This window comes from Myotis daubentonii, chromosome 18 (genome assembly GCF_963259705.1).
Source record: "Myotis daubentonii chromosome 18, mMyoDau2.1, whole genome shotgun sequence".
In the NCBI taxonomy this organism is placed as follows: Eukaryota; Metazoa; Chordata; class Mammalia; order Chiroptera; family Vespertilionidae; genus Myotis; species Myotis daubentonii.
Genome location: NC_081857.1, coordinates 30,581,995 through 30,609,159, shown reverse-complemented (window position 1 = coordinate 30,609,159; position 27,165 = coordinate 30,581,995). Strand labels below are relative to the sequence as shown.

Sequence of the window (27,165 nt, the reverse complement as noted above, 5' to 3'; positions counted from 1 at the left end):
AAGGTTTATTCACAGTCCTAATACTATTGTCACCTCCCTTTTTAAAAAAAACATTTTATTTTTTATATTTTATTGATTTTTTTTTTTTTTTTTACAGAGAGGAAGGGAGAGAGATAGAGAGTTAGAAACATCGATGAGAGAGAAACATCGATCAGCTGCCTCCTGCACATCTCCTACTGAGGATGTGCCCGCAACCCAGGTACATGCCCTTGACCGGAATCGAACCTGGGACCTTTCAGTCCACAGGCCGACGCTCTATCCACTGAGCCAAACCGGTTCCGGCAAAAAACATTTTATTTTTAATATAGTTTTTAAAAACTATGTTTTCAGAGAGGAAGGGAGAGGGAGAGAGATAGAAACATCAATGATGAGAGAGAACCATTGATCAGCTGCCTCCTGCACATCCCCTACTGGGGATCGAGCCCACAACCCTGGCATGTGCCCCGACCAGGAATCCAACCCTGACCTCCTGGTTCATGGGTCCATGCTCACCACTGAGCAACACCTGCTGGGCCACCTAACTCCCTTTCTAGTCTACCCTTCCCACCCCCATATCCTGGTGCTTCCTTTAGTGTTGTAGCCTTAGAACAGACCCTCATGAAGGAATAGAGAGTAATCAGATTATTTCATTTATTTATTTTATTTTCCAACTTCCTCTTCCCAAATCCCCATCCAAAGAGTCATAACAGCATTCTCATCCTAAAAAAAGCAAAAAAAAGGAAAACAATACCAACCAGGTTCAGGGAACTCAGGAAACCCCTCCATGCCCCACCTCTATGAAAATGCCCCAGATTTCATGTTCTGAGCTATATTTCTCCATGACATCTCCTGGAAGATGTGTCTTCTCCCTTTTTCACCCTTTCCTTCTGCTAAATCTCTTCATGCCCCTTATTTATTTATTTATTTATTTATTTATTTATTTATTTCCCCCCCTTGCCCCCTACCCTCTTCCCTCCCCCACCGCCCCATAGTTATTTAGAATCCCAACTTAAATCCCTTCCTTATAACACAGGTTTCTATTCCCTCCTCCTTTCCCCCACCACCTCTCCCCTACATTAGGGAACTGCCACCCCTTCTGTCTCTGAACTTTGCCTCTTGACTCTGCCAGGTTATAGGGCCGCTCCCATTTTGCCCTCTGGCTCTTGCCATGCCTTAAACTACCATCACGCTGGAACCACCTTTAATAACTCAAGGCAGACTGGGAACCAGGAGAGGTTTCTTCTCCATTCAACCTGCTTCTGCTCTAGGGGGCCCTGAAATCCTTCCAGTTCAAAAAAATTAATTATTCTTATTACAAAAGTCTTGGCCCCGACATCTCCTAAGGTTTTTCTAGATGTGATCCCTCTTCTTTTATGCATCTGAAAATTGACCAGGCTGGAAACACTAGCCAGAGATAGTGGTAAAAATTGCTTCACAGACTTTATCAAGGCCAGTGGCTGCACTCTCACCTTCTACATGAAATACATCCACTCCTGAAGGAGGGCCCAGGACAGGAGAAGGGAAACTGGACTCTGCAGACTGGATACAGCATGGTTCCTGTCTGGACTCTGCTAACATAGAGATGTCATGCCATAGTAGGCCAGTGTCATCCTTCCTACTACTCCCTCACCATCTGGAAAGATAGCCATCTCTTTATACCAACGTATGTCTTCCTTTCCTCTGAGCATACCTTCCATCCCAGCACCATAAAGAATTCTTTCCTCTGTGCCTTTCACCCATTCCTGACCATACCAGGGAGGTTCAACTCAATTCAATATGTATTTTTATTTATGTGCTGGTCCCTGTGCTACATGCTATAGGAGGGATAGAAATATGGTTAAGACATGGCTCCGACTCAAGGAGTTTATAACCTAAAGGAAGCCTACTATATACTTTAAAATGTTTCTCTGTCCTTGTCAATTAGAACTTTCCATTCCTCCCATCTGTGTTCAACTGTATTCAGGCTGTACTTTGGTCCTGTTGCTTCTCTTTATTTCATTGCCAAATATCACAAATGGTTGGTCTATGCCAGCCGTGGGCAAACTATGGCCCGCGGGCCAGATCTGGCCCGTTTGAAATGAATAAAACTAAATAAAAAAAAGAGACCGTACCCTTTTATGTAATGATGTTTACTTTGAATTTATATTAGTTCACACAAACACTCCATCCATGCTTTTGTTCCGGCCCTCCGGTCCAGTTTAAGAACCCATTGTGGCCCTCGAGTCAAAAAGTTTGCCCACCCCTGGTCTATGCTCTTCCTTACAATGTACTCCCTCTCCAATTGCACAAAGTCTAGCTTTTGCTCCAACCACTCACTTAAAACTGCTTTTTGGGGGTTATGGATAATTTCCTTCTCCTTGGCCTCTTGGTAGCTTTTCATTGGTTATATTAAACTTTCTCTTCTAGACTCTATAATACAAACTTAGCTACCTGCATTTCCTTGGTTGATTCCTCTTTCACCTTCTACAGGCACAGGCATTGGCCTTTTGGTCTCCAGTGTGTACAGCTCTACTGAGCTCACTACTTTCGTAACTGTGACTTTGCACTTAGAACTGCAGTCCTGGCCTAATTCCTCTACCTTTTTTTTTTTTAATCTTCTTTTCTTTTAATTCCACTACCTTTACGATAGCCTCATAGGGCCGACCACATGAGTTCAGCTTGGCCAATACCAAATTTATAACCACTTCTAAAACCCTCTGACCTCCCACTTCCCATTTTGGTCAACCATTTCCCTGGATATCCATGTTTAAAATATGTTATTTTAACTCTCTACTCATTTAGTGTTCCTATGAAATTATCACTGAAACACGGTATTTTTTCCCCAAAGTATTTCTTTTTCTTTTCTCCGTTCAAAATGCCACTGCCTTCCCTAGTCCAAGCTTTTAATGGATTGTTTTGGGGATGATAGAAATCTCATGAATCTCTCTTCACTCCATTGCATCCTGTGTACAACTAGACAAATAGTTTTTCTAAAATGCTGCTTTTAATGTGTCTTTACCACCCTGAAGAACTTACTAGGCTCCCTATTTCTTGTAAGTTCAAACTTTTTTTATTTTAAAAAATAAAGCCTGACATTTCAGATTCATATTATTTTGTCCTATCTTCCCATTTGTGAAATTATCAAACAAATATTAAGAGACTTGCAAATTTTATTTTTTCTTAATTTCCCACTGCTCCTGTCCATATACCCTCTCGTTCAATCATAGCTCCTCTACAAAACATGTCATGCTTGTTCTATCCCCATAGTTAATGCAGCTCCTCCATTCTTATAATAGCTATTCTTCCTAATTGCTTTCATCCTTTTATAATGTACCACCAATCAAAAGCTCACCTGTTCTTCAGTGTATCTCAGCATAATCACCTTCTAAAAGTCTTCAACTCCTGTACTGATCTCTGTCCTTCCACTGCCTAAAGCACTTGTCTACATCATATGCTCTCAAACTTGTATGTAACTTAACATTGTTATAAATTTTCTCATTTTGTTCTAAATATTTTATGCGTGTAAACTTGGGTATCATAAATACTTTGAGGACAATAACAACACCGTGGATTTATTTTTCATCATTGGCAGCATCCTTAGCTGCTTTAGGCATAGGTTACATAAACATAGTTTACATACATTACACATCCAACTGAAATTTAACTGCACCAAATATTCCCAGGGTTCTGTATACAGGGTTAGTATTAAATCTCAGTAAAAGAAATGATGGCGAAGCTGAGATGAACACCTGCATTGCAATACTAGTTATTTGTTTTCCCCATCCACCAAAGCCTGGTATTCCATTCCTTCCTCTGTTCCATGTCACCAGCCCTGGGACCTATCCAGGGTAAGGGATGTCTCATGTCCCTCCCATCTTATCCCCAATTAACTCACTGGTTTCATTGTCACTGGTTCCATTGTCACTGGTTCCATTGTGACTGGTTTCATTGTCACTGGTTCCATTGTCACTGGTTCCACTGTCACTGATTTCACTGTTACAGGCCTCTGATGGTCTACACGTTCTGTTTCATGAATAATGGTTGTCTCTTCTGCTTCCGTTACCTCCTTATCCAACCTGTTCTATCCTCAGTAGGATTAGGAAACTAAGAGTTATCAATCATCACCTCCATCCAACATCCTCATTGATTCTCTAGAATTCATCTCTCCTTCACTTCTCCTGTCCCCAGCCCCATCCTGCTCACCCTCCAAGAGTTAAGGGCGGGGATCCTCTTTACCTTGCATTTGCATGGATTGCGTACCCATCCCATTCACCAATTCCCTGGACTCAAGGGCTACTCCTTCCTTTTAGTGTCTTAACCTACTGGGTTCTGGCTTCTCTTCCCCAGCTATGATAACACATTTGTTTTGTATCCACTCCCCAGTTTTACTTCTACTAACTCATTTTCATTTCTGTTAATAATTTTCATTTCAACATTGTTCAGTTTCTTTTTAACTGTTATCTCTCCTGGTCCTCTTAGATGTCACTTACCAGTCTGTCCTCTAACTCAAACATGGAGTAATCAACAGTGAAATTTGCACCAAAATAATCTGGATCTGGAGAGGAGAAAACAATCAGTAGTAACAAAAGAGAACGGTAGTACTACCTCTAGTAATGAAAAGCTGAAGAAATTGCTCAGAACACTTCAACTTGTTCAAGTTGTAAAATTTACTGGTATAATCTAATTCTAATAAACTTGAATGTGAGAAATGTCTGTGAATGTGTTTATATTTTCTTTCTTTATTTTTTTAGAGTGAGAGAGAGACATTGATGTGAGAGAGAAATATCCATTGGTTGTCTCCTGTATGTGTCCCAGTTGATGATCAAACCCATAACTCGGGTATGTATCCTGATCAGGAAATGAACCCCCACCTTTCAGTGTATGAGTCGATGCTCTAACCAATTGAGCCACAAGAGCATTTATATTTTCAATCTAACACCTAAAATAATTTACAAATTTGAAAAATTTCAAATTGTTCAACCAGTTCCAAAGAACTGGAAATTGCTATCTTGAGAAACAACATCATGAGCCTCGATAGTCTGCTCATAGCAAAATTTCTCTGACCCCGTTGCTCTATTGCAAAGGGAAAGACTTTGTCTCAGAACTAAGTATCCCCTAAACCTCTCTCCATCCTGCTAAGGGTCAGAGCCTTACAAATACTCACCATAAGTGGGGGTGACTGTGTAATTATAGATTACTTGATAATAATAATCCTCTTCCAGTCCTTCTTCATCCTCATATATTTGTCCTAAGGGGACAAGGACTAGAGGTCAAGGGGCATCTGGGACTTCTTAGCAACAGAAGGACACTTGAAGTTTATCTCAGCTCTATCACTTTCCTTTCGACCTCACCTCCAAGGGTAAGACTATCTCCCTGTCTCTGTACCTCTCAACCCTTCTCAGTCTTCTGGGCTTCATATCAGGATGAGCCTTGTTCCTCTGTGCCCTTCCAATCAGGAAATCCCAGAACAGAAAACAGATCCCTTCACATACTGTAAACCAAAAACAAAAACTAAACCTAAAAAAAGGCAGGAGGGAGGGAGGGAGGGAGGGAGGGAGAGGGAGAGAGAGAGAGAGAGAGAGAGAGAGAGAGAGAGAGAGAGAGAGAGACCAGAAATTAAGAACTCCAAATCTACAATTCAGTATGCTCCAGGCTGTACTGTGTTTATGAGAGTTATTCTCTTATCAGCGTCTCTCACAAATAATGAACATAGACGCCGTTCGGCTTTGGATTTTTATTTTAGTTCTAGTTTTCATTGCTGTCAGGATAACTTTGAACAAGCCACTTAACATCCGTTTTCTTAAAATGAGTCAGCTGGAGTAAATAACCCATCTGCATTCATTTCCCTTCCCCAGACTGAAAATATGTAGCTTTGACATGATTGGATCAAGAGCTGGAGGCCTCCTGCTAAAACACTTCCCTAAGCCCCTTGAAGTCCTTAACCACAAGCAGTGACACAAGAATCTGGAGGAAAAGGAAACAACAAGAGCACCTGGCAGACGGGAAACAAAGGAGGGAAGGACCCAAGCTGCTTTTCAGACCCTGTCCCTGAAGGCACCCAGTTCTTCACTCCCCTAAAGGTCACCTCCATTTCTATTTCTTTACTAATACAAGTCCCCCCCCACCCCACCCCCCTCCAACATTCTTGCAAAGAAGATAGACTGTCTCCACTCACTAGTTGCAAACTTCCCCACCTTCAGAGTCCACGGCTCTCCTCTCCGTCCAGACCCTCTCATCTTGTTCATCTCTGTGGTGATGGAGAGCTGAGTTCACTCTTGTTAGGACCTCCACGCTCTGGGGCTTCATCCTCATCAGCTGTCTCTTCTCTGACAGCACTCTGCTCCCCTCCCCCTTTCCTGGCTGTATTTCCCAAGACTCCCCTCCACCCCCGACACTGGCCTGTAGCACAGATGGGAGAGTGTTTATCACTCCCCCATTGAATTGCACCTCTCAACCACTCCTCATTTTTTTCCCCTCCCACTCCATTTACAGTAGAAGACCGGGCCCCGAAGTTCAGGGAGAGACGTGAACTTACCCAGGATAAGTGGCACAGCAAGGATGGCTACAAGGAGGACATCCATTCTGGATGCTGCACTATTGCTCTGAAAGTTAAAAAGGAAATTACAGCGTTTCCCACCAAACTCACCCCGCCTCCGGCCCTCCTCCAAAGCAGGGAGGGAGCTGCAGCAACTCTTCTCTCAGGGGTGGAATTCCCCTCCTACTTGCTGACGGACTAGATCCTCAGTCACTATTGGTCTTGTCCTCAGTCAGAGCTGCCCCTGTGAAGAAAAGTGAAGTGGGCTTCGATGGGAACATGCTCATTGAGCTCCTCCAGCCCTAGATTAGGTCCATTTAGGGTTCCTGCCGCCACTAACGAAAACTACAACAACAAAACAACCCCCACTCCCACTACTAAGAAGCTTCTCTTAGCAAGCCCTCTCCCTTCCTCCCCTTCCCTCTCTCTCAGTCCTCACAAAAAGCTCCCCTCCCCTCTCACTGTCCCTAAGTTACCATCACCATCCAGAGTCACCCTTCTCTCTGAGGCTGTATCACAGTCTCTTCACAGTTGACATGTTCTGAGAAGAGATGAGCATTTTCTAGCTGAAAAGAGTCCCTCTTTTCTGCCTGCCTTGGACTGTGAAGTACGGGAGCAATAGCAACATCACTGTCTGGCTCTCAAAGCACCTGCTGCATTGCTTTTGATCAAAATCTCTCAGCCAAGGCCAGCTATTTCCTCTCTGGTAAGTACTGACCTCACCTCACCTCTTTCTTAACTTGCTGAACACAGGATGGAAGGGAGAAAGCAGATAGTCTCTTTTGCGTAGGGCCACATCTCTTCCACTTTCAGTCACTTGGTGTATTTTTTTCATTCCAGCCTTACAGGAGTACAGCTTATCTTATCCTTTTCTCTACTTTTGTATTTTCCATTTTTATTGAATTCTATTCAGAAACATTTAGTAACATACAGGCTAGGCACAAAGTGCTAGGCCGAGTCTGATAGGCAATTCAGGTTCACAGGCAAAAGGATAAGAAAAAAAAAAATACAGTGTGTGGCCCTAACCAGTTTGGCTCAGTGGATAGAGCGTCGGCCTGCGGACTGAAGGGTCCCAGGATTGATTCCGGTCAAGGGCATGTACGGAGTGTGCAGGAGGCAGCTGATCAATGTTTCTCTCTCATCGATGTTTCTAACTCTCTATCCCTCTCTCTTCCTCTCTGTAAAAAATCAATAAAATACATTTAAAAAAATACAGTGTTTGTGTGTGTGTGTGTGTGTGTGTGTGCTTTTTTAAGGGCGTTAATACATGTTTTTCAGTATCTACTATGAGCCAGGCACTTGCAAGTCTCTGTGGAACCACACATGAACAAGATAGATTTGGCACCTGCTCTCCTCTCCTAGGAGATGCTGTGGTACCGGTTCAAAGGAGATAGAGGAAGAGTTGTCTTATCCCCACATCTTGTTGGAAGAGCTCCTGCTTTTAAGTCTAACCTGACTTGGCCTGGTAGACTCAGATGCAAGACACACTAGAATTCTGAGCACTGGCCAGGGTGCCCCCTCCCTCTCAGCCTTATTGGGAGAGGATTTGCTTGATGACTTTCCATGTAAATCCATACAATCTATTCCTTCCGCTCCTTTCCAGAATTTCCTGAAAAAAAGAAAAATGTAAAAACACTTATGTGGCTATATATGCATTAAAACATAAATCACTTCCAGGAAGGAAAGGAAGCCTGGTTCTCCTTGAACAACCTCCTGGTACTTTTGCCTCAACATCCTCACTAAGGACTAACCCCACGCATCCAAATGAGGGTCTAACACCCTCCTCTCTTACTCGTTCTTTCGCTCTAATGGGTAACCCCCGCCCCGTCCCCCAGCCTGAGAAAAAGACACCACCAAGGTTCATTTCAGGAAAAAGAGGAAATATGACATCAAAGGAACTGAGTGACTGGGATGGGGGGTGGGGAGGAAATAACTTTCCTACAACCCCTTCGCTCTAATTGCTTTTTACAATTTTAACTGTGAATCCCTTCTGACCTCCTTAACATTGCTCTCCAAGCTCCCTTTCCTTCTCTCTATTTCTCTTGTCATTACCGATGAAGGCTTCACTGGCGATATACTACACGGTATTGCATGTTTCCTATACTGGCCTGTTGGAAGAGCTCCTGCTTTTAAGTCTAACCTTCATCCTTAGGCAGTAGCTCTAGCCCATTTCCTCTCATTCAAGTCAGAACAATACCCGTGCCTATCTCCTCGCAACCTCTATCCTGTGCTTTCTTCGTATTTGTCCCTGAGGTTCCTACAGGATCTTCCCCCCTCTGCAGCTCTTCAAGTCGAGGTAGGATTGCTACCAGCCTTTCCCACAAAATAACTAAAGGAAATCGCAGCCTCGGCACAATCGAACTCTTCAACCCATGCCCCGCCCAGGCCCAGTCTCGGCCAATTCCCTTTGTGGCCTGAGCCACGCCCAGCACCGAAGTGGAGAGTTTAAAAGGGCGGGAGGACTACAACTCCCAGCAGGCCCTGCATCCCGCCCCCGCCGCGCCCCCTCCGATTTTCCATTGGCCGGGGGGCGGGGCGGGGAGTAGATGGGAGGTGGCCAAGGGGCTGCGGCAGGGGTTTGTCCCCTCCTCGGCTTCCGTAGAGGAAGTCGCGCGGACTTGTATTTGGGGTTTCGGTGCCCCCCCTTCCCCTTCCCCGGGGCCCGGGGGTGACATTGCACCGCGCCCCTTACGGGGTCGCGTCGCCACCCCACGCGGACTCTCTGGCGGGCGTGCTCCTCCCATTTGCCTCTCTTGGCCAGGCCTCCACCCCGCCCCCAGCTGACCAGCAATGGGGGCCGCAGTGTTTTTCGGGTGCACTTTTGTCGCTTTCGGCCCGGCCTTTGCGCTCTTCTTGATCACTGTGGCTGGGGACCCCCTTCGTGTCATCATCCTGGTCGCAGGGTGAGTAGGGGTCGGGGAGACTCGGGAGGGCGCCCAGGAGAGAGATCGGGAAGGGGCTGGAGGAGGTGGGTTACCCCGGGAGCCGGAGTTGGGGGAGGCAAGTCGGAGGTGAAGATCGGGAAGGGCTGAGTCGGGGGTTTGGGCGATTGCCCCTTCCCGCAGCTGGTTTCCGCCTTCCCGGGATCGCACAGATTCCTTCTACACTTCTTCCGGCGACGTCAGAGGCGGCCGCGGCCAGGGCTCGGGAGGGGCTGTGGGACTTCGGGCGGCCCTAAGCGAGGGTCCAGGCATGGATACCTCGCCCTACTGTGCGCATACACTCCCACTCTCATTGGTCTGAAGGCTCTCGAGTCCATTTCTACCCCATCCCCTGGGTCCGGGACCCTGAGACTCTCTTGGTGGAGACACCTATCTTATCTGTTCCCTGTCTCCCTGACCATCCGGAAGTCTAACTTCCACTTTTCACGTTGCAGCTTTGGTTGGTTCCCCTCCTTGATTTCTCGGGCTGCCTCTCCCCTTTGCCTGTCTAATGGCCCCCGTTTTTCCTCAGGGCGTTTTTCTGGCTGGTCTCTCTGCTCCTGGCCTCTGTGGTCTGGTTCATCTTGGTCCATGTGACCGACCCGTCAGATGCCCGGCTCCAGTATGGCCTCCTGATTTTTGGTGCTGCGGTCTCTGTCCTTCTACAGGAGATGTTCCGCTTTGCCTACTACAAGCTGCTTAAGTAAGAAGATGGATGGTCTGGAGGGGAGAAGGGCAAAGGATTGCACCCCGAAAAGTGGGGCAGCCCCCGGGTGGTGGTTTGGAAGGAGAGGCACGAAGGGAGGATATTAGCGGGAAAGGAGCCTCTCGCCTTCCCTCATGTTTGCCCCTCCCCGCCCCACCCCAGGAAGGCAGATGAGGGGTTAGCATCCCTGAGTGAGGACGGAAGATCACCCATCTCCATCCGCCAGATGGCCTATGGTGAGCCAAGGGAGATGGGCTGGAGGAGGGCAGTGGACACCTTCCTCTCTCTGGGAAGTCTCTAAGCGCCCACATGTTCTAAGTGGCTACGTGTTTCCTTCATGTCTGACTTCCAAGGAGAGGTGGTCTGGAGGGAGAGTAGGTGTGGGGGCTTGTGCCTGGAAACGGGGCGGGATCACTGGTAAGCAGGCTCTACTGATTTCTGACATTGATGAGCCCCTCCCTCCCCCCAGTTTCTGGTCTTTCTTTCGGTATCATCAGTGGTGTCTTCTCTGTTATCAATATTTTGGCCGATGCACTTGGGCCAGGTGTGGTTGGGATCCATGGAGATTCACCCTATTACTTCTTGACATCAGGTAAGTCCCACTTTTTCTCTTGACTTCATGCCCCACCCATCCTGGCCCTGACCTCTTGTATTGGCCCTCCCGGGGAGACTTCCGCGGCTCAGTATCTCAGGAGGCTGGGAGAAGGTGAAGGATGTATCCCTTCCCCCTCTCGCTCCCTGCAGCTTTCCTGACAGCAGCCATCATCCTGCTTCATACCTTCTGGGGAGTTGTGTTCTTTGACGCCTGTGAGAGGCGACGGTACTGGACTTTGGGCCTGGTGGTTGGGAGTCACCTACTGACATCAGGACTGGTGAGTCAGGGACAGGGGCCTAAGTCAGAGAAAAATTGAATGGTGGGTTGTATGGAGGGGAACCGTATCTTCACTTCTGAACATTTAAAAACTTATCTTGGGAGAAGGCAGAAAGGTGAGTCTTCAGAGGTCCCTCACTTCAGCATCAATGAAGTAACCTTCCCTGGGTGCTCTGGGGAGGAGTTTGCATGGATGGGTCAAGCTGTAATGCAGATGGCCTGAGGTGAGCAGGAGCGGAGGACGCTGAAAATCAGAAGTCTCTTTAACCACAAGATGTTGGTGCTGAAGGGAAGGCCTGGGGGACTTGAGTGAGATGTCTGGGCGAGGTTTGGGTCAAAGGCACAAACAGTACATGGGGATTAGGCAGAGGAAGAATCTAACCTTTTTTCTCTTACTCCCATCCCCAGACATTCCTGAACCCATGGTACGAGGCCAGCCTGCTGCCCATCTATGCAGTCACGGTTTCCATGGGGCTCTGGGCCTTTATTACAGCTGGAGGGTCCCTCCGAAGTATCCAGCGCAGCCTCTCGTGTAAGGACTGACTACCTGGACCGATCACCTGACACATCCCACCTGTCTGCCCACTGCCCATGACTGAGCCCAGCCCCAGCCCCGGCCCACCGTTCACCACTCTCTGCCTCCTTCTCGTCGGTCTGTCCCACCACCTTCAGGGTTTTTCTTTGTCCATTGGTGACCTTTAGGCTTTACCAGGAGCAGCCTGGGGTCAGCCAGTCAGTGACTGGTGGGTTTGAGCCTGCACTTATCCCCACCATCTGGGGACCCCTTTGTTACCCAGGACTTTCCATGTGTCAGTGCTCTGCTTCCACCCTGCCCAAGACTCACCTCCCTTCCCCTCTGCAGGCCGACGGCAGGAGGACAGTCAGGTGATGGTGTATTCTGCCCTGCGCATCCCACCCGAGGATTGAGGGAACCTTGGGGGGGGAACCCCTGTGCCTGGGGTGCTCCCCTGATCTCCTCGCTCTGTATTTCTCCATCTCCAGTTCTGGACAGTGCAGGTGGCCGAGAAAAGGGGCCTAGCTAAGCCATCACCATGAAGGTGAAATTATTGGCGGCGCAAGGTTAGATGAGCTCTGAGTTTCCCAGTATCCCCGCCCCAGACTGGACTTCTTGGTCTTTTTCTCAGGTCTGAGGGGAACCATTTTTGGCGTGATAAAGACCCAAAACTGCCTTTTTCTTTCCTTTTTTTTTTTTTTTTTTTTTTTGAGAAGGAAAAGGGAGGAGGTATGTTGGACTTCTCCTAACCTCCTCAAATTGCTCCTTCTAGCTGGGCTCCTATCTGTCCCCTATTCTCCATGGTCCCATGGGGGATAGGAAAGGAAATGCATGTTTGGGAACTGGTATTACTGGAACTAATGTTTTAACCTCCTTGACCACCAGCATCCCTCCTCTCCCCAAGGTGAAGTGGAGGGTGCTGTGGCGAGCTGGCCCACTCTGGAGCTACAGTGCCACTGGAGGAGCCAGCCTACCATGACATCGTAGGGAAGGAGGGAAGATTTTTTTCTAGTTTTTAATTGGGACTGTATGGGGGTGGGGTGGGGAGGTTTTCTATAAACTGTATCATTTTCTGCTGAGGATGGCGTGTTCCATCCTTTTAATCAAGGTGACTGTGATTTTGACTAATAAAAAGGACTTTATAATTGTGGGGGAACGTGCCTTTGAAGGAAGGGGATAACATTAGTCGAGATTCCTGTCCTCTCACGTCTCTGGTGCAACTCTCTTCCTAATTTGGCACCTGCGATCCCCTCCTGACCTAGGTTTGGTGCAAGGGTAGAAATATGGGCTGGTGGTTTAACATGTCGGAAACTTTGGGTTAAGCATTTTCTAGGGTCTCTCCGAGGATCGGGGTAAAAGAAGTTACTCACACATGCTTCTTTTTCCCTATCCTTTGCCTACCTCTGCCACCTGAGGGATTAAGGAACTCTCCCACACTCAAGAGTCCCAAAGGTAAAGCCAGAGGTGGGTCAGAAACCTTAATTTTCAAATATATTGAGCAAAAATATAACCCCCACAACAGCAACCCTTTTTCCTGAGGGGATATCCTGCCCGTATCTAGAGAAAGAGCCATAAAGGAGAGGGGGTGGGGGAATTTGGGTCACATTCCCAACTTGCCCTACAACCAAACACAGTGTGCCCTCTGCATTATCAATGTCGGGGTCTCCTCATCTCCTATATGTTTTGAGAGACTGAAGTTCTTTCTCGACTGAGAGCCAGTCCATGACTGTCTGGAGGAAGGAGGGGTTTGTATTTCTGGCCAGTCCCCGTCTCCCATTCTAGATGCTCCCTGACAGGTATGACCTAGGAGTCCATGATGTTCGAGATGGAGTCTATTCCGTGGCTTGTGCTGAGGTGAATCCCACACTCTTCTCGTCTTCCAACTTCTTCTTCCTGGAACAGGGAATGGACATGACTGGTGGACTAGGAGAGACAGCCAAGTGGACTAGGAGAATGCTTTTCAGTAGGAAAGAAGGGACTAGAGGAATGGGAAGTAGGGCCTCACTGGATTTTCTTAGCGATGAAATAAACAACCACCACAAGGCAGAGGCTGCCAACCAAGATTCCCACTCCTATGCTCAGCATTTCACCTGGGAGAGAGAAAGATGGGGGGTGTCAGCCTAAGACTGACATAGATATTGAGCCCTTCCCTTCTCGTTGAGGAGCCCCCCTCCCCAGTAACTGGGCAGGGTGCCTTACCTGTGGTATACGGGGATTCGTCTGTAAGGAAAGGAAACTTGGGTCAGTGGGGCGTCAGAGCCCCGTCCCAGCTTGCCCCTGTAACTTGGGGAGGTCACCTGGCCACTGAGGATTGGGGCCTGGTTCCCAGTCCAGGTGAGTCTGGAAACCCTTACCCTCTTAGCCTTCTTTTCCTTCCAGGGCCCCCCTAGTTCCTGCCATGGAGAACCCCAGTTTCCCCCCTCCTTTCCCGAGCTTTGTACAGTCACCTTGGTTGAAAGAAGCAAGGACTTTTCGCTGATTGAGAGGTTGTGGGACTCGGTAGGTCTGTTCCAGGACCTGAGCGGGCTCCCTCTCTCTAGAGAGTAGTGTCTCCTGAAGCTTTTCCAGCTAGAAGAGTGGGGTTCGAGGAGAGTGTCACTTAGGCGTGGGAAAGGGTCTGGGGTTACAGCTGTGGCTCTGCTGCCTCACCTCCCCACCACTCACCTGTCCCGCTGAAATCTGGACCTTCTGACTGAAGACTGTCCAGACCACACTCTGGTAGCAGGGGGGTGTGGTGAGCGAGCCATTGTAGCGGAAAAACTGTGCCAGCTCTGGGGGGAGCAGCTCTCTCACGCTGAAGGGAGGCACTGAGGTCTTCTGACCTGGGGGAGAACGGACTGGGATCGTCCTCCGGCTGCACCCTAGCTCTGGTTTCCCTACATAGGGCGCCCGGAAGCAGAGTCCCTGCTGCTACCTCACTCCCTCATCTCTGGCCTCTTAGTATTCATTTATTTATTTATTTATTTTGCGGTGGGAGTGGGGGAGCGGGGGAGGGAGGGATTTCCCTGACGTCTAATCTCACTTTGTCCTAAAATAGATTTTTAGGGCTCACCTTTATACCTGATTTCATGCAAGCGACTCAGAATGTGTTCATAAGCTGGATTCTCAGTCTCACCCACCTGGAAATGAGAGAGTTTGGCATGAGTCCATGTTTGGAGTAAGACATTCATTAGAAAATAAATGGTCAGAGTGGTTGCTCACTTGCCTTGGGAGGGAGACCAACAACAGACATGGGCGGAATAGGACTGAGAGGTGCAGAGGGAGTGAAGAGAGACCTAGAAGGCAGTGGGGGCCACTAACCTCAATGAGGATGCCCAAGACAGCCAGGCCCTGAGGGCTCTTCATAGCCTCACTCACGCTGTTGTAGGAATCAGAATCGTAATGCACGATGTGGAGCTGAGGGGGGAGGGAATCGGACCATTTCATCTTTTCTCCACTACCCACTCCCAAAGGCTCTGACCTCAGCCGCCACCACCCCCACTTCCAGCATGCCCCAGATCTGCCCACAGATCGGCGTTATCCTCCACCTGTGACTCTGCCAGTTTCCAGGCCCTCCTTTCCCGGGTGCCGACCCTGCCTGTCACCACATGCTAGTCCCAGCCTCGCGCTCTGGTACCTCTGCAGCCGAGGCTTTGCTGTTGATCTGGTGCTCCGACCCCATCTTGGATCCTCTCTCACCCCAGTGCAGGTGGAGCTGGACAGCTACATATTTCCGGGGAAGTCCCTCCAGATACAGGGTAGGGGGCAGAGAGAGTTGCACTGTGAGGGAAAGAGAGCGAGAGCTCGGGTTGGTAGCGGAGTGTGGACACATCCCCGCCCCTGGGTTGCCACCAATTCTTGGGAGACTTGGCCAGCCTTCTCAGTCTTCCTTCACCAACAGCACCCAGTTCTTCCCATGGGCCACTGCTTTTCTAGCACCTCTTTCGCACTGAAGATCAAGTCGATGGTGTTAGACTAATCCACCCAGAGAGCTTGGTCATAGGCATTCAGTTCCCACTTTTGCTCCAGGAGCCTCATCCCCATTCTCACATCTCCACCTTTCTAGAAGCAGCTTTGGGATTCAGAAGTTGGGAGAACGCTTCTCCCCTGACTGTAAGGTCAGAGCCAGCGGGTTCCTTGCTTAGAGCCTGGGCTCCTTACCTGTGTGGCCGTTATTGTGCAGCTCCAGAGGCTCGGTGCCAGGCTGGTCATATCCGTGGGGCTGCAGAGCGTACAAGTCCGAGTCAAAAGTCACACTGTTTTTCTCGATATTGATGGGGGACTGGGCATTGCCTCCACACTCAGGGAAAGAGGCCGGCCAGTGGTCTTGACCATGTGGGCCTGGTGGAAGTTACCACAGATATTTGTCCTGCCCTCCAGCCATCACCCCACCAAGTTACACGTCTGTGTAGAGGCAGAAATGCGTGTCCTCCCACCCCAGGTGAAGAGCCCGTTGTGTTCAGCTGGGTGAGGTAGGGGCCCCTGCTGGACCCAATGCTTCTGTTTCTTCCTCCTCCCCCCGGCAGGGCTGGCCCCCAGCTTTCCTGATAGATGGGGGTCGTGGGTTTTACTTACCTGTAGTTTGAGGACAAGAAGGCTCACTGAGAGGAAGAGGGGCTGGATAAAACCCCTCAGGGAGGGGAGTAGAAGCAGGAAAATAGGACATAAAAGGGTCCCCGAGAGGCAGGGTCTCTATAGGGCTTTTCCTCATTTGCTTTTTGCTCTCACCCTGGACCTTGCATCGACTCTGGACTTGTTATTAATCAGAAGTTCAAAGGAATTGAATTCCACCTCCACCAGGATCACAAACAATCCTGCCATTCTGTGCCTCACCCCTGACCTCAAGTTCTGTCCCAGTTCCAGATGCAGGTTGGGGGTAGAATCGATTAGGATAGAGAGGTAGGAGGTGAATTGGCAGCTAAGCTCACGGTTCATTTTCCCTATCCAATATTCTTTCCACTCCAACTCCCCCATCCCACAAACGGAGGACGTAACTGGCTTTTCTGCCGAGTCAGGGGGTGTGGGATTTGATGATTCGAACAAGGTCTAGGAGTCACATATCCAAAACCTAGGACCTGGGGTGATGGGGAAGGAAAGGAGCTAGGGCGAAAAGCTAAAGCAAAGCCGTACGACATAAATCTTCCTGCCAGGTGAAGAGGTCCCCGTGTGAGAGGAGAAATCAGTGTAGGTGGTAGGCCTTGGATTCAGCTCACCCTCATATGTCCAGTGTTCATCTGCAAGGCAGAGTAATTTGAGTTACAGCCTGGGGCAGGGCCCTCTGGGGCATCTGTACCCTCCACCTCCCTCTGCTCGATCCTCCTCCTCCCTCCTCCTCCTCCCACCGCTCCAGCACTTCCCATAGGAAGGCCTGAAACTGGACACCTCAGTGGAAAGGTCGGAAAGGTCAGGGGCCTATTTAAAATCACCAGCCAGGCTGTGCCTGTGCTTGCTGCTGCGTACAGGGGGAGGAGAAATGAAAAGAGATAAAGCCGGGAGACTAAAATTAACCTGGATCCAAATGAGCAGTCCACCCAACCCTCACTTTTCCCCAGCCTGTGCCAAGCCAGTCTCACACTGAGAAGATCGGGGTGAGATGAGTGGGCAGGGGGTTTGGAGGAAAGAGATGAACAGGGAGGGAAAGGAAGTCCAGAGGAGGGGACAGTGTTACTGAGGGGAGAAGGGCATTGCTCAAATCAAAGCACTGAGCGGGCAGTGAACATTTAGCTTCCTCCTCTGGTTCCAGTCACTCTAAAGGAAACGTCCCCCATCACCAGGAGCCTCTGGTCCCCAGATTCCCAGATGGCTAGGGAAGGCGGGAGTCAGGCCAGGGTCCACTCTACACGGAGGGTGGTGGGTGGGCACAGGCAGCCAGGCTGGCAGGGACAGGATGAAAGTGGAGCATTGTGTGTGGGAAAGAGAGCTGCCAGCTGGGTCACATGCCAGGCTCGCGTGCAGTCCCGTCTGGGGCTGACAGGCAGGGGGTCTGCTGGCCCAGCCCTCACCGCACCCAGAGCCAAATTGCTTCCAGGGGGAAAGCGAGCCCTCCCTGCAGGTTCCATCTGCATTATTCAAACGGCTAGAAACTTTGGAGAAAATCCTAACTTCCTTTCTCTCTTTCCCTTAAATTCCTCAGACTTCTAAGATATCCTTGATCTCAGTCTTGGGTTCTTCCGCTAGCCCATCCCTTGGTTCAGACAACAGTGAAAAGCCGCCCACTGGAGGCTAGAGCAGCCTCCATTCACCAGTTCAGCGGGACGTCCTAACAACTCGAAACCCTGGCTCTGGGCAGGGGCCGCCTGGCCCTTCCCCTCCACCAAGTCCTCACACACTCATTTTACATCGCTTCCTGAGGACTTTCCCCATTTTTTTCTCTTTCCTCAGATGCAATGAGCTGCTCTGCATTTGGCTCCCCCACCATCCTCTCTGTGCCACCGTGCTCTCCAGACAACCCTCGTCACCGTGTTCTTCCAACGACCCAATCACACACCTGCTGGGCGCTGGGTACTGCGGGAGGCACAGGAGACTCAAAAATGAGGGTGGGGTCCTGGGGACGCCCCCCGAAGCACCTCAGCCTGTTCTCCCAAGAGTCCCTCCTCATGTCCCGGGGGCTCCTGAAAGGCCTTTGTAAACTGTAAAGGGCCCAGCTGTGTTGACTATCATTGCTACTTCCTTCTAGGGAAAAACTGGGAAATTAGTCATTCCACAGACTCAAAGGGACCCTTGGCCATGAGGTTCATGGTCTGGTATCAGGGTCTGAGTTAGGCCGGTGGTTAGGCTATACCTCTCCCTGACATCAGTTTTTTATTTTCTCATTCCAGGGCTCTTTGACTCCCTAATTGGGGGAGTTAGTAGCTGAGACAGGCCAGGAGGGCTTCCTGGGACGAGGGCAGTGGGGGCAAGAGCTCTGGAGAGAATCTGTAGCCAGCACAGAGGTTCCAGAGTGTGTTTACACATCCTGCCCGCCCCCCCTCCCCCGCCCCCAGCTTCCCCCTCCTCACTAACAGCAGGGCTGGGAAGGCAGAGGGGAAAGAAGGAAAGTGATCTTCTCCCCACTCCCCTGTTGTGCCCCCCAATCACTGAGACTATTTTTCTAGCCCCTAGGCTTCCTTAACCACCCTCCTCCCGCTCAGCTTGCGTAAGGACATCAGCAGACACCGACATTCAGATGCACCTACCCCCGAAAGCAGCCAGGATCCAAATCACCTGTAGCAGGAACGTGAAGAACATGATGGTATCCTCGGAAGGAGCACAAGGTACTGGGAGTTTGGAGACTGGAGGACCAGATTAGAGAGAGAGGGGGAGGGAGAGAGAGAGAAAGCGAGAGTCCTGAAGTTGAATGTATTTATTTCTTCTCTTTTTCTCTTGCTGTCTCTGTGTCTCTGTGGGCTTCCAGGTGGTTGGTTCTCAGTCGGCTACCGTTGGTTTCGAGGTTCCCCAGGACAAATCTCGCTGCCCTCTCTCTGGGCCCTCTCTCTTTTATCTCCCTCTGCAGTCTTCACTCTACTTGCTGGCCAGCGACTTCACAATTGCCTTCTGCTTTTAAGGTGGCTCTGGATGGGTATAGGTGGGGAGCTGGGCTGCCTGGGTTGCTGGCCAACAGCTCCTTAAATAGCCGATTAGGCATGCAGGTTGGCCCTGCTCAGAGCCGGAGCACGCTGAGTGCACCCCGGGTTCCACTGGAGACCTGGCCCTGGCTCAGGAGCCCAGCTGGGTGAGCTCTTCCTTCCTCCTCTTTCCACACAGACACTGTTCAGAAGGGTGTCCCCTGGAGGGGGAGGGGCAGGGAAGGAGGGCTTCGGGGTTCGATCCAGCCCACGCAGGGGGACACTGGGTTCTCATTCCCCGGCTGGCTGCTCTGAGGAGCAGCTCCCTGGGTGGCGTGGGGCAGATGGTGGGAGGACCCGTTCCCAATCTCCTGAAGAATTTGAACGGCGCTGGAATAGGAAGAGGCCAGAGTTAGGAGACAGGTGACCAGGAGGAGTTGGGAGACTCAGGATAGGAAGTCAAGGACTAAAACCTGAGTTGTGGGAAATAAAGAGGAGCAGCGAGGCCAAGAGAACTTGTCTGGAGTGCCTGTCACCACCCCCTTCCCACGGTGAGGCCCGGGTCCACGTGCCTGTGTGGCCTGGGTGGGGGGTGGGGGTTTTGTTTGTTGTATAAAGCCCATTTGTATGCCCAGCGGGGGAGGGGCTGTCGCAGCACCATGGGGAGACAGCGGCTCCAACTGCCAGACCCAGGCACCTCCCTCCCCAGGGAGTCCAGATCTGGGGCAGGCTTTTGTCACTGAAAGGACACTAACCCCTGGCAGGGAGGCCAGGGCGGGAGGAGAGATGGGGAGACCTTAGAAACAATCACTGCCATCACCAAAAAAGGCGGGCTCCGGAGAAAGAGGGGAGGGAGCACAGGGAGACCATGTGACCGGCTGGAAGAGGGGCCCAGGGTCTTCCCTCCCAACAAAGGGCTGAGCAGGACACATGGGGCCCAGTGAGACCTGCCACCGGGAGCTGGGCGCGGGGCCGTGTGGGGAATGTGGGCTGCTGCCTGCTCCCCAGGGGACTGGAAATCCCGATCGGAATGTACACCCGAAGTCCTTCATCGGAGAACGGGAAACCCAGATACTTTCAGACCAGACGCTGCGATCTCTCTCTCCTCCATACCCTTCATCAGTCACCAGCCCGGAGGATGCTCCCATCTGAGCTCCCTCTGCCCTCCCTCCTCGCTCCTGCTCAGTAGCAATAAATAGCCAAAGCAAAGCGAGCGGAGGCTGAATAAGGGAGCAGGATAAACGCCCCACAGAATAAAGCCTGTGCAGGGTCACCAGCACCTGCGGAGGCAGGAGCCCCTGGCCCTGGCCTTTCTGTGGTTGATCTGCAAAGCCAAGCCATTTTGCAGATGTCACTTCCTTTTTAATTCTCTCATCACCCTCCATATGATTTTTCCCTTGCAAGAAAGTTGTCATTGTTAATCCTCACCCAAGGATATATTTTTCTATTGATTTTTTTTTTTTTTGAGGAAGTGGAAGGGAGGGAGGGAGGGGGAAAGAGAAACATCGATGTGAGAGAGACATATGATTGGTTGCCTCCCACTGCTCCCCAAAACCGGTCTGGGTTTGAACCTGCAACCCTTGTACATGCCCTTGACACGGAGTCGAATCCTCAACGCCCCCCCCCCCCCCCCCCGTGCATGGGCTGCTGCTCTATCCATTGAGCAACACCAGCCAAGGCACTTACAGTTAAGTTTTTGTTTTGAGGTTCCCATAAAGTCCCCACACATCTCATCTAAGAAGAATGGATGGTAAAGTGTAAATTAGACTTCCTGGGGATGAGGATAGTTATCACAGAGGAACAAGAAGGGGGAAAAAAGCACAGAAAAAGCAGAGCCCTGGCTGGGGTTGGCCTGTGCACGGAAGGGTCTCGGATTCCGTTCCCAGTCAAGGGCAAATACTTGGGTTGCAGGTTCACTCTCTGCCCCCTGGTCGGGGCGTGTGTGGGAGGCAACCAGTAGATGTGTCTCTCTCACATTGATGTTTCTCTCTTTCGCCTTCTCCTCCCTCCCCCCCTTCCACTCTCTCTGAAAAGCAATGGAAAAAATATTCTCTGGTGAGGATTGACAAAAATAAAAGAAAAGAAAGAAAAGAAAGCAGAGAGTCTTTTGCTTGGCACTAACGAAGGGGCCTGCTCAGAATGACCGGAGTTCCTGGGGAGCGTCTGGGGCTGTGATTCCACCTCCCGAGGCAGGGAGTGTGTCTCGCCAGGCGCCACCTCCTGGTTGTTTATGAACTTCTTTTTAAAACTCTGTTAGAATTTGAATTTAAAATGTTTTGTGAGTGATTCCTTCTGGGAAGTGTTTCACTGCCGGTGGGCTCTGGGATTTTGTCTACACAATTGAACACTGTTTCCCAAAGATGTCTGAGCCCCAACTCAGCATTTTCTCACTTCCTAGTGAGCAGCTCATCTAGGCCCTCGTGCTTCCCCAAAGGACAAAGGGCCTGGTTTCTAGACGAGAGAAGCACCGTCTCCAGAGACTTGCCTTTATTTTGATCTTTGGCTCCCATGTGGATATTCCCGACGTCACCAGGCTGCTTTGGGATAGATGTCAAGAGGAGCCTTATATGTTTAAGAAAAAAAGCCTCCCCGCCCCCACCCCCACCCCCACCCTCACCCCCTTAGTTGCTACTCAAACTCTGGCACCTGGGTTTTAATTCCACTTTCCAGCCCTTGCCTTACACCGGGTTTGGCTGAAACCCTACAAAAACCAAGGCACTCCGCTGCCTTCTGGCGCCATCTCCTGGCCTTTCGAAGGTAGTGAAATGTGAACAGGTCAGAATCAAAAGCGTCCAAGTGTGGCGAGTTTTTGGTTTGTTTTTCCTTCAAAGGCCCTTTTTAACAAAAGGATATTTAAACTTACTAAATATCCCAAATAGTCTAAAACACCTCACAGGAAGCCACTAGGTCCTCTGAGTTTGTATGACGAGTACAGTGGGGCCTTGACTTATGAGTGTCCCGACTAACGAGTTTTTTGAGATACCAGCTGTCTCTCGGCCGATTTTTTGCATTAAGTTGATAGAGTAATTTGAGTTAACGAGCTCGGTCTCGAACGAATTAAACTCGTAAGTCAAGGCCCCACTGTATATGAGAGTTCAGAGGAAGGGAGGCAGATGGAAAGGAACTTCCTCAAGCAGTACAGGTGGTAACTGTACGCGGAGGGCAGAGAATCAGTGAGGAGACAGAATTCGACAGCATCTGATTTCCTACAAGTGCAAGCAGCTGTGTTCCGTGAAGTACTACAGACCCAGAAGTAGCCTAACTTGGTAGATACTCACATTTATTATCACACCCTTGTCTTCTAACATATTGGTACTGAAGCCCCTTAGGTGAACACAAAAGTTTCCAAGAATCAAAGTAATTTGGGGGAGGGGTGGATCATTTTCTTAGTTTTCCAGTTCACATGCAGGACAGATACACTATAAGAATCTTGTAGAAAGAGGACAGGTAAGAATTTGTGGTCTGAAATGTTGTAACTTTAATTAAAAAGGAGTACTTTTGTGTCATGCATTGATTCCATGCCCAGAATACTGCCTGGTACATAAATATTTGCTGATTGAATGAATGAATCTAGTCATTGGGACATTTATTTACCTTTTTTTTTTTTTTTTTTACCTTTGGTTTTTCGCAGAATTTTAGGCCAGAAGGATCCTCGGGCGTCATTCCAACTCCCTTATTTACCTTGTAAAGACTGAGTTTTGAGGGATTTAGGGATTTTCCTATGGTTTGTCATACAGTTGCTAAGCTGAACCAGAGCAAGGATATAGGTACCACTGAACTTCCTCCTCCTGTACCACTGCTTCTCAAACGACAGTGTGCACTGGAATCGTCTGGAAAGCTTATTAAAGTAAAAATTTCTGGGCCTCCCCCTTTCACAGTTTCTGATTCCATAGTTTGGGGTATGTCCAGAAATGTGCATTTCTGACAGGTTTCAGTGTGATGCTGAGGCTACTGGTCTGAGGCACCACACAAGAACGAATGCCCCACACCAGCCGGAGAAGCAGAGGTAGCAGGGGATCTGCCACTCTTTGTAGGGGTTCCAGCCATCTCGAATTGTTCTTTGCAGTCACTTTTGTAGAGTTTAGCAACAATACCTGCGTTAGTTATAAACATATATGGAATACTTCTAGGCGCTAGGCATCATGCCAGACCCTAGAAATAAAAAAAATTAATCAGATGTAATCCCTGCCCTTAAGAACTTCTTAGGGGATGCAACCTTACCCAATTACTGGAATACAACGGTGACAAGTTCTAATTAGCGGTAGAGCAAAGTGTTTATGGGAACCAAGGCAGATGGACAATTAGCAGTGAGATTTTCTTGACCTCATGTCAACAATCTTTCCACAGGAAGGGAGCATAACTAGGTCCTATAGTCACATGTAAGAACATAAAAATTGCTACTCCAAGGAAGGCAGACTCCTGCTTCATTGTCTCTGAGGGTGACACCAAATGATAGGTTATATCAAGGCCGGATTCTCTTGATATAGCTGATAAACTGCTCCCTTTGCAAGGAGGAAGGACAAAGGATATCAAAGAATTGTGATTATTTGTCCCATCTGCTTTGGTGGCCACCTCATTCTGCCTATCTTCTCCCCTTTCTTTTTCTTCTCTACCATTCATCTAACTCAAATGATGATTGTGTACCAACGCAAGCAAAATACATGAACACTTCCTTTCGACTGATTGAAGATTCTGTTAAAGAGAATTTTCTCTCTATTTTCCTTTATGTCTGAATTGCTATAGGAATAGAAATAAGAGGGTGATACACCAAAATCTTGTGACGATGGGTATTAGTGTCTTAAATCATCCCCTAAATAAGAAGTCTATTCTCAGATCAGAATGTGACAAATGATTTGGATTTCTTTGAAACCTTATAATGAACTAGCTTGCTGTGCTTTCATTGACATTTTGCTCTCAAAATATCTATACATTTTTCAAAAGGATACGGGTCTTGAAGGGTAAAGTCACTTGGCTGAGGTTACATAGAAATATTAATAGGACAAAGAATCAGGCTCTGACTGACCCCTCACTCAAAAGGTGTTAAAATAATTAAAAAACAAAAATCTTTAAAGAAAATAGAGGGAAGCCCTAGCCGGTTTGGCTCAGTGGATGGAGCACTGGCCTGTGGACCAAAGGGTCCCAGGTTCCATTACCGTCAAGGGCAGGTACCTTGGTTGCAGGCTCCTCCCCCATCCAGGACCCTGCAGGAGGCAACCAATCGATGTGTTTCTCTCACATTGAAGTTTCTCTCTGTCCTTCCCTTTCTCTTCTACTCTCCCTAAAAATCAACGGAAAAATATCCTCAGGTGAGGATTAACAAAAAAGTAAATAAAAATAAATAAATAAAAGGAAGTAGAGGGTAATTCTGGCTCAGTTAATTCCCTGTAGTAGCTAAGGAGGCATTGCTCTGAGGAGGAAGTACAAATACAAAAACCAATAAACCTTTTTTTAAAGCTTCAAGTAATTTCTAAGGCAACACCTGCAAAAGTGAAATGCAAAATTTTTTAAAGGTTACATTGGCTTTATTCAATGATTCATAAATCACTTATTAATGCGCTCACAGACCCTGCACTCTCCCCATTGTTCTACCATTCATCTTGCATTTTATTTCATGTATCACATGTATTTTATTTAAGTAACCCTCTCACAAGTTGGTTATAAATCCATGCACTTTGGGAAGGATTGGCCCTTTTGCTCCTTTTTAAAAACAATAAAAAAGAAACAGTTCCTTGGAGTTGGCACCAGAACGGTAGAGAACATCTGATATTGGAAATGGTTTGTCACTTTTCCTTAATTATTATTTTAAATTATAGAAGTGATAGCTGATTAGGGAAAATAGAAGATTCAAAAAAATAACATCACTGCGGGGGGACAAAATGGACACATGTAATAATACCCTTTGTAATACTTTAAGCAATAATAAAAAAAAAATCACTCAAAATTCTCACAACTAGAGCTAACCACTGTTAATATTCTGTTACCTTACAAACTTTTTTTCTATGAAGCTACATCCGAATGCATATATTTTGTGTGTATAAATATTGTTTTTATAAAAATAGGACCATATTATATACATAATTGGTCTATAACCTTTCTAACATTATTTTGTGAACATGCTTCTATGTCAAAAACATAAATCCCTGTCATCAATTTAAGCTGCATAGTATGATATAGAAGTAACTGATGTATTGAACCAATGCTTTGCCTTCAGACTCTTAGGGTTCCCCCTCCCCAGTTTTTACCTATAACTAACAATATTTCAATCACAATATTCTTGTTCACGTACATTTACACATCCGTCCAATTGTTTTTTAAAGTGGAATTGCAAGAGGGTATATAGTTAAAAAAAAAAAACACACCCCACCTTTTTATTGGGAAAAAATGTTCAGATTCATTCCTTTTTTAAAAATAAAGTTTGTGGCCGAAACCGGTTTGGCTCAGTGGATAGAGCGTCGGCCTGAGGACTGAAGGGTCCGGGGTTCGATTCCGGTCAAGGGCATGTACCTTGGTTGCGGGCACATCCCCAGTGGGAGATGTGCAGGAGGCAGCTGATCGATGTTTCTCTTTCATCGATGTTTCTAACTCTCTATCCCTCTCCCTTCCTCTCTGTGAAGAATCAATAAAATATATTTAAAAAAATAAAATAAATAAAGTTTGTGGTGGTATAAATTACATACAGTAAAATCCACCCTTTTTAGTGTACAGTTCTATGAATTTTGACAAATGCATACAATTGTATGACACCATCATAATCAAGATGTAGAGCAGTTCATCACCCCTGACACCCTCCCTGCCATAATTCCTTTGTGCCCCTTCTTAGTCAGCTTCTCTTCCCACACTCATCCTTTGGTCACTACTGATCTGTTTTCTGACCCTATAATTTTGCCCTTTCCAGAAAGTCTATGTATTATATTGTACAGTATGTGGTCCTTTTTGTTATTGTTAATTCTCACTTGAAGATATTTTTTAAAGTTTATTTTTTTAATTTAAAAAAATTTTAAAATATTTTTATTGATTTCGGAGAAGATGAGAGAGAAAGAAACATCAATGATGAGAGAGAATCTATTGACCAGCTACCTCCTGCAAGCCCCACACTGGGAATCAAGTCCGCAACCCTGGCATATGCCCTGACTGGAAATTGAACCGTGACTGCCCGATTCCTGGGTCATAGGCCGACACTCAACCACCAAGCCATGCTGGCCAGGCTATTTTTATTGATGTTTAGAGAGAGAGGAAGGCGAGATAGAAACACCCGCATTCTTTGTGGTGGGGCAGGATCTCAGGGAATTATCAGGGTGACGCCAGCAGAATTTGTCAGGCGCAATCATGGTGGAAGTTAAAATACCATTTTTTAATATGGTATTTTAAAATCAATATATTTTTATTGATTTCAGAGAGGCAGGGAGAGGGAGAGAGATAGAAACATCAATGATGAGAGAAACTCATTGATCGCAGCCTCCTGTACACTCCCCACTGGGGATCCAGCCCCCAACCCAGGCATGTGCCCTTGACCCGAATTGAACCCGAGGACCCTTCAGTCCGCAGGCTGATGATCTATCCACTGAGCAAAACCGGCTAGGGCTAAAATACCATTTTTATCCCGCCTCTGGTTCTGCACCAGAAGCCTGACCCAGCAGGTCAGTGCCAGGAAGGCATGCTTCTTATGTGATGTGCGTGCATGTTGCTGTGCACCTTGCCTACAAAGCAGGAGCTGTGCTTTCAAATCGCCAAGAACCAGTGCGTGCTGTGTGGTGAATACCCGATCTCGCATCTTGGGCACGGAAAACGGATGCTTTCCTTCTCCCTTTAACACTACGGACATAAAGAAGAAAACAAATCAAAACACCCAAACAAACCCAGCAAGCATCAGAATCGCCCGAGAGCCTAGAGAAAGCGCGCCAATCACACAAAGAAAAGTAGGGGGGCTAGTGGGATTCAAAATAATTTTCCAGGACGAACACCCTCCTGGACCTATCGGAGTTAACTGCGCGCTTGGTTGTAGCTAATAGACACGGCTTGGCTGGTTCGGGCCCGCCCCCGAGGCTGATAGACATTCGTGCTGTCCAATGGAAGAGTGCGATGTTGAAGCATTAACCAATGCACTCGGGAGGTGGGTGGAGTGTGGGCCAGGGGGTTG

The 27,165-nt window shown here is 48.3% G+C and overlaps 3 protein-coding genes across 15 annotated transcripts; 1 reads left to right on the top strand and 2 right to left on the bottom strand.

The window, feature by feature from the left end:
- Positions 1 to 616: 616 nt before the first annotated feature.
- On the bottom strand, positions 617 to 8,988 carry C18H1orf54 (chromosome 18 C1orf54 homolog). 9 transcript variants are annotated; one of them, XM_059673701.1, is made up of 9 exons: positions 8,546 to 8,988; positions 7,212 to 8,102; positions 6,681 to 6,737; positions 6,494 to 6,558; positions 5,123 to 5,206; positions 4,449 to 4,507; positions 3,854 to 4,039; positions 1,449 to 1,550; positions 617 to 699 (listed from the first exon to the last, which is right to left on the bottom strand). In XM_059673701.1, the coding sequence occupies exons 4-8, from the start codon at positions 6,537 to 6,539 to the stop codon at positions 1,452 to 1,454; spliced, it is 474 nt and encodes a 157-aa protein (XP_059529684.1). In that variant the 5' UTR covers positions 6,540 to 6,558; positions 6,681 to 6,737; positions 7,212 to 8,102; positions 8,546 to 8,988; the 3' UTR covers positions 617 to 699; positions 1,449 to 1,451. The 9 variants fall into 9 exon arrangements, 7 of the variants coding, with proteins under 7 accessions (XP_059529684.1, XP_059529682.1, XP_059529683.1 ...); XR_009449805.1 differs by lacking the exon at positions 6,494 to 6,558 and having other exon boundaries at positions 3,869 to 4,039; positions 4,449 to 4,513; positions 6,605 to 6,737; positions 6,970 to 8,102; XR_009449804.1 differs by lacking the exon at positions 6,494 to 6,558 and having other exon boundaries at positions 3,869 to 4,039; positions 4,449 to 4,513; positions 6,605 to 6,737.
- Positions 8,989 to 9,095: 107 nt separating this feature from the next.
- Positions 9,096 to 18,802, top strand: APH1A (aph-1 homolog A, gamma-secretase subunit). Of its 3 annotated transcripts, none has more exons than XM_059673689.1 (7): positions 9,096 to 9,396; positions 9,947 to 10,117; positions 10,283 to 10,356; positions 10,590 to 10,712; positions 10,865 to 10,992; positions 11,400 to 11,523; positions 17,866 to 18,134. In XM_059673689.1, the coding sequence occupies exons 1-7, from the start codon at positions 9,284 to 9,286 to the stop codon at positions 18,117 to 18,119; spliced, it is 987 nt and encodes a 328-aa protein (XP_059529672.1). In that variant the 5' UTR covers positions 9,096 to 9,283; the 3' UTR covers positions 18,120 to 18,134. The 3 variants fall into 3 exon arrangements, with proteins under 3 accessions (XP_059529672.1, XP_059529674.1, XP_059529673.1); XM_059673691.1 differs by lacking the exon at positions 17,866 to 18,134 and adding an exon at positions 18,579 to 18,802 and having other exon boundaries at positions 9,105 to 9,396; XM_059673690.1 differs by lacking the exon at positions 17,866 to 18,134 and adding an exon at positions 11,854 to 12,650 and having other exon boundaries at positions 9,105 to 9,396.
- On the bottom strand, positions 12,182 to 18,800 carry CA14 (carbonic anhydrase 14). 3 transcript variants are annotated; one of them, XM_059673687.1, is made up of 11 exons: positions 18,660 to 18,800; positions 16,615 to 16,718; positions 15,646 to 15,706; positions 15,122 to 15,264; positions 14,806 to 14,901; positions 14,558 to 14,624; positions 14,170 to 14,327; positions 13,953 to 14,073; positions 13,705 to 13,725; positions 13,511 to 13,595; positions 12,182 to 13,398 (listed from the first exon to the last, which is right to left on the bottom strand). In XM_059673687.1, exons 1-11 carry the CDS (start codon positions 18,709 to 18,711, stop codon positions 13,338 to 13,340), a joined length of 969 nt encoding a protein of 322 aa, XP_059529670.1. In that variant the 5' UTR covers positions 18,712 to 18,800; the 3' UTR covers positions 12,182 to 13,337. The 3 variants fall into 3 exon arrangements, with proteins under 3 accessions (XP_059529670.1, XP_059529669.1, XP_059529671.1); XM_059673686.1 differs by having other exon boundaries at positions 15,646 to 15,825; positions 16,698 to 16,718; XM_059673688.1 differs by having other exon boundaries at positions 16,698 to 16,718.
- Positions 18,803 to 27,165: the final 8,363 nt, after the last annotated feature.

Coding starts and splice junctions, on each gene's coding strand:
- C18H1orf54 (XM_059673699.1), bottom strand. CDS start 6,539: ATGGATGTCCTCCTTGTAGCCATCCTTGCTGTGCCACTTATCCTGG. Junction 5,207..6,493: donor TGCTGTGCCACTTATCCTGG/GTAAGTTCACGT, acceptor TTGTCCCCTTAG/GACAAATATATGAGGATGAA. Junction 4,514..5,122: donor CACAGTCACCCCCACTTATG/GTGAGTATTTGT, acceptor TCTCCTCTCCAG/ATCCAGATTATTTTGGTGCA.
- APH1A (XM_059673689.1), top strand. CDS start 9,284: ATGGGGGCCGCAGTGTTTTTCGGGTGCACTTTTGTCGCTTTCGGCCCG. Junction 10,713..10,864: donor CTATTACTTCTTGACATCAG/GTAAGTCCCACT, acceptor CGCTCCCTGCAG/CTTTCCTGACAGCAGCCATC. Junction 11,524..17,865: donor TATCCAGCGCAGCCTCTCGT/GTAAGGACTGAC, acceptor CTCTTTCCTCAG/ATGCAATGAGCTGCTCTGCA.
- CA14 (XM_059673686.1), bottom strand. CDS start 18,711: ATGTTCTTCACGTTCCTGCTACAGGTGATTTGGATCCTGGCTGCTTTC. Junction 14,328..14,557: donor GCATGAAATCAGGTATAAAG/GTGAGCCCTAAA, acceptor GTTCTCCCCCAG/GTCAGAAGACCTCAGTGCCT. Junction 13,596..13,704: donor CGAATCCCCGTATACCACAG/GTAAGGCACCCT, acceptor TCTCTCTCCCAG/GTGAAATGCTGAGCATAGGA.